The following is a 5,203-nucleotide window of genomic DNA, read 5'->3' on the forward strand; positions in this document are numbered from 1 at the left end:
TAAAATCATTTAAGGTAGATGCTATTTTCATTAGTTCAAGACTCCTTCTCTTTTCATTTTGGCACATTTAGCAGATTACAGAGATTTAAGTTCATCCACAAAGCACAACAAGAAATCCTCAAAATTGCAATATTATAAGAAAAAGAGTTACCCAGATACAGAATCAAAGAAATAAATCCAATGAAATCTCGACTCCAAAACATAGCAAAAACCCTAAACCCCAAACACACTCCTCAGTAACCTCCCTTGAGGTCATTGACGACATCATAAGGAATAGGAGTGACGGTTTCCAAAGAAGCCCCTTCAACCATGAACCCGGGCTTCGGCCCCTGCGGCTGCCTCTTGGTGCTGATGGCTTCCCCACGCGCCTTGGCCGCCGCCTTCACCTCATCATTCCGAGTCTTCCTCGCCTTCAACTCCTCCTCGCACCGCGACGGCTGCACGTGCTCCACACGCACGTGGATGCGCTTGCGGATGGCCCGTTTGCCGACCAGCTTCCTGATCTCGACGCCGATGGCCCGCTTGGTGACGTTGCAGACCCGACCCGTGCGCCCGTGGTAGAACTTGTGGGGCATGCCCTTGTGGACGGCGCCGTTAACCTTGACGTCGACGTGCTGGCCGGTCCGGTAGGTTTTCAGGTAGGTGGAGAGAGGGATGTAACCCTTCTTCCTGAAGCCGCGAGCGAAGAGGTCCCGAGTGCGAGATCGAAGACCGTGACCGGCCGGCATCGCTGCTTCGCTCTCTTTCTGGCTCTCCCTCTTTTCCTTAAACCCTAAACGGCTCAACCTTTCAGTGTTTTCTTCTGGCTTTTACATCCATTCACTTGGATTGGGCCAACTCAACTTGGGCTTTGAGTCTGATTTAAGGCCCAACCCAGTGAACTTCCAATTTTGCGAACATGACTTTAACCCGGTTCACCGCAAGATCCATGGCCAATTAGACCCATGCCACAACTCAACTATGTGAAATTGCTTCTGATAGGCCCAAATTTGTAGATGTGCTTTTCAAAACCACTTTCAAGTGTTTCTCACTCGAGACACATTCTACTTTTTTTTTTTTTGTTTGTCGTTAATTTTTTTATGTTAATTCATACCATTTTTGGGGTCTCCAAACTGAAACTAACCCTTAGAGATGAATCTAGTTCAGATAACCCTAAAATAAGGGACATCCTTAGTCTGCCAATGAAAGTCTACTCATGGTCTAATACAATTAAAGCTAAGCATTCTTCGTATGAGTTATGACTAGATCCATTCATGCAGAAAAGAAAATAGATTCACATTATTCCTTTCAAGAGCAAGGTATGATGTACATGCACCCATCCAAAGCACTCGCGGACCTACCTCATGCCCAATGGGGAATGCTGCCGTCACTCAAAACTTTGCGTACTTGACTGTAATTAACATACTTGCCTATGTATACCTAATAAAAATTAAGGATAACCCTCACTTAAAATCAAATTCAGCACATATTTATAACTTTTATATATTAACACACACACACACAGAGTTTTGTGTTTTGACTGTTTTCACATCTCTCATTAACCCAAAACCTTGCTCCCCAAATTTAAAATTCTAGATCCGCCCGCTGATGAAGGAGTGCAGTTCACAATTAATCAAATCAAAAGTTAGGGTTTAGGGTTTCTCACTGACATCACCCTTTGCTAATAATCCCCCACAGGGATAAAGCCTGTATATTCCAGCTTTCAGCTCACTGTAATCCTAGTTGCCATCATTCTCTGTCAATCCACATGAGTGAACATTGACAGTTCCGTGGGGGAAACTTTTTTCAGGGCTTCAGGCATCAGTGACCTTTACCAATTCATCGAACACCTGTGACTTTACTGGCTTGTTTACTTTATCCCCCACCTCCTCCTATCCCAAAGAACCAAAACTGCTCGAGTGGTGGTGATACTTCCAACCCTCCGCTAGAGTTTGATGAGTTCTTCAGTCTATCACTACCAAATTTCTCGCTGCCCCCGATGCCCTAATTGGCTGTGCTCCCATGTTTTGCCAATTTGATCCGCAAATTCTGCTTCCTACTTTACCATTTTCAAGTGAGTCATCTCTGTCATTTTCCAGGCCGCTTCCCTCCCTCCTTTCACTGTTTCCACATTGTCTTTTGGGTTGTATTAATATAATGTAAAGTCACCAATCTTGAGACATGAAAGTTTCAAATTAGATATTTAACAAATCAACAACTCTTCCTACCCCTTGAATACAACCTTCATTAGGCTTTAGTCCAGCTTATTGGATAGCAAAATCTAGCTATTTTTTATAATTCTATTTGTTTTTGCTTTTATTCCAAGAGGCAAGAGGCAAGAGGCGAGTGGCCAGATAAAAGAAACTCCCATTCTAATATGTTTTGCTCGGAGGTTAATCCAACAAATATCTTATACCTGATCTCCTTTTGATTCGATACATGTCTACTCATATGAAAAATGATGAATAGAAGATGATTTCTTAAAAAAATAGGAATGCCTACCAACCATCATCAGAGAGACAAATTTCTGGATGAGAAGGAGAATTCTCTTACTTTCTAATTTCATTTGTTTAAGTAAACACAAGACAACCCTATAACCATCAAATACTTTTGTTTTTCGTACTCATTCAAAATATCTACTTCCCCATGCATACTATTTTCAGAACCAATGCTCCTTCATCAAAATTCGACAAGAGACATTCTCGGATGGGATAATTTTGTTTTGTATTTGTGCCTCCAAGATGATCCCATCCCTTAGAAGCATGAGAAAACCTTGGAAGCATTCCAAACATGTCTTTCTTAACCTAATAAATCTTCTTATTTATCCGACTATAGATCCTCCAAAATACTTCCAAAACATTTCTAAACTAACCCTCAACACCACCTTATGGGTATCGCCAAAAAGCCACCGACCCATCTCTGCCTCTTTGCTTTTGGCAGACCAATAATTTTTGCCCTTTACTCAGGTACCATCATGTTTTTTGATGACACGGTACCATCATGTTGCGGGTAATTGGAATCCTCGATCAAATTTTGAGCATGTGCACACATGAATCCACAATACGTGGATCATGATTAAATTACATAAAATACAAAGATACTATAGATTAAATCCAATAATTATGACAGAGATACAAATTACAATAACAAAGAAAGTAGTACGCTCACGAGGCATCAGAGCTTTTGATTCAACATAGAAAAACACAATTCAAGAATATGAATTTAGAATCATATAATATAATGTATGCCTCTTCTTCTTCCTCATCCTCTTCATATGTCTCTGTCTCTCTTGCACTCGGCAGGGAGACTAGGGTACCTAGTCCTGTCAGTGCAGTAGTTGTAGATGGTGAACCTCTGTCTAACCCACCTCAGCCTCCTCCATTGATAAGCATCGAGGTCCTGGAACTCCTTCTGATCCCACCACCTCTTACCCTGAGTGGCACAGTACTTGGCTTCCACCGACGCCTCGCAGCCGTCGATATGGAAGCCCCTATAGGTGGCCACGAAGGGAGCCTTAGACCAGTCAGTCTTCTCGAGTCCTCCCCTGGTGGCCCAATCGTCTGCGTTCCACAGACTAGAGTAGAGCTTCATGGGTTGGTTGAATGGGAATTTCACTCCCAAGTCTTTGCTGTTCTTGAAGACTCGGATTGGGATGTCATCCACTAAGAATCTGAGAGATTTGGGCATCAAAAAAGTCAGCACTCATCATCAACCTCACCTCGCAAGTATTGTTTTAAAATACCAGACAAGACTCAGTCATGAATAATTATGTCAAACAAAGTTGTGAAAAAGGAAAAGGAGAAGACCCCATTTAAATTATTTTGTGGGATGCAAATTTCAAGCTCGGTCGGTTGAAAAAATGCACATGCCAGTCGACAAGCTTTAGCATAAACCCTATTTTATTTTTTGTTGGATAGTGCTCAATTTGAACTTGGAGTGTTTGATTTACTCAAAGTAAAAAGGCCAAGTAAATATGAAGACTTACACAATCTGGTAGAGATTCCAGAGCACAGAGTAGGAGTGGTACTCTTTGGTTGGGTCGAACCAGAGGAAGATCCTCTGTTCTCGGTCACCCTTTCCTCCGGTGAAGACATTAGTCTGCAAAATGTAGGGCTGCCCTGTTCTGTTCCCCAAGAACTCGAAGTCGATCTCATCGTGCTCTGAGTTTGTAGAAGACAGCTGCAACATAAAAAGACAGTTTTCATTTATAGCAGAATGAAAGAAGCTGAGGAACAATGTGTGGAAGTTAGATGAGTATTTAGATACTCACATAGAAAGCAGTAACAGTTCCAGCAGAGTCACCAGGGACCAGTTTGATTTGCATATGGAAATGGCCAAACAAGTATGAACCTTTGGATTGGAAACCCGTACCTATTTCCCCAAATGAAACACAAATTTTAGTAAAAATTAGAGAGAATGAAAAACTCCAGCTTCTTCTCATTTATCTTGGTTTTCTTGTACCTGTGTATTTGTCAAGGTGGAGCTGAATCTCATTGCCACCATTGTAGTACTTGATGTGGTCAAAAGCCCAGGTGGGCTGGTAGTTTCTTCCAAAGGGTACAGCCACAGGCCTCCTTGGGGGAGCTGCCATTGTTGCAGAGACCATAAGCACTAAGCTCAAGAGCAGAGTCCATTGCTTGTAAGAAGCCATTTTTGTCTGCAAAGAACAGAAAAAGCTCCCAAAACTTAGAATCAAAATTAGCCAAAACTTGAAACTTTAAGAGGGTAATGGTGTTCAACAATCTGAAAGCAGTACCTGTGCAACACAGAGAGAGTGAGAGAGTGGTTTGAGTTGTGATGAGGAAATGGGAAGGAGGGGAGGTCCTTTAATAGGGTCTAATTTCATCCACATTACATAATTGATGAGGGGCTGTGTGCAAATAAATATCAACCAATGGCGTTATTATTTAATTATTTTATGAGTTTGTGATTATTAAATCAGCAGCAGCAGTACAGCTGTTCAATTATTTCTGGCTTCGAAACAGAGCAAGCAAATGTACTTGTGAATCCTACATAAAACGCTTGAGACCAATTTTGAGAGGTGCTCTCACTCTCACTTCATAGAATTTGAAATTCTAGAGCCTCCAATAGCTGTATTAGCCTTATTGCTTCGGCTACGATTCAAATAATTTGCAATCCAACGGTTCTTAAATTTTTGATCTTCTAGTTTCAATACTTCAAAACACCGTAAAACTTTTACAATTTTAATATTTTAATTATTGGT

The 5,203-nt window shown here is 41.5% G+C and overlaps 2 protein-coding genes across 2 annotated transcripts; both read right to left on the reverse strand.

Moving 5' to 3' along the window:
- LOC112198564 (60S ribosomal protein L21-1) lies at positions 1–792 on the reverse strand. Its single transcript, XM_024339721.2, has one exon. The coding sequence runs from the start codon at positions 726–728 to the stop codon at positions 234–236; it is 495 nt and encodes a 164-aa protein (XP_024195489.1). The 5' UTR covers positions 729–792; the 3' UTR covers positions 1–233.
- A 2,267-nt stretch (positions 793–3,059) lies between these two features.
- LOC112195737 (probable xyloglucan endotransglucosylase/hydrolase protein B) lies at positions 3,060–4,893 on the reverse strand. The gene is made up of 5 exons (XM_024335929.2): positions 4,736–4,893; positions 4,441–4,636; positions 4,250–4,350; positions 3,965–4,158; positions 3,060–3,649 (listed from the first exon to the last, which is right to left on the reverse strand). The coding sequence occupies exons 1-5, from the start codon at positions 4,829–4,831 to the stop codon at positions 3,250–3,252; spliced, it is 987 nt and encodes a 328-aa protein (XP_024191697.1). The 5' UTR covers positions 4,832–4,893; the 3' UTR covers positions 3,060–3,249.
- Positions 4,894–5,203: the final 310 nt, after the last annotated feature.

This window comes from Rosa chinensis, chromosome 4 (assembly GCF_002994745.2).
Source record: "Rosa chinensis cultivar Old Blush chromosome 4, RchiOBHm-V2, whole genome shotgun sequence".
NCBI classification, from domain to species: Eukaryota; Viridiplantae; Streptophyta; class Magnoliopsida; order Rosales; family Rosaceae; genus Rosa; species Rosa chinensis.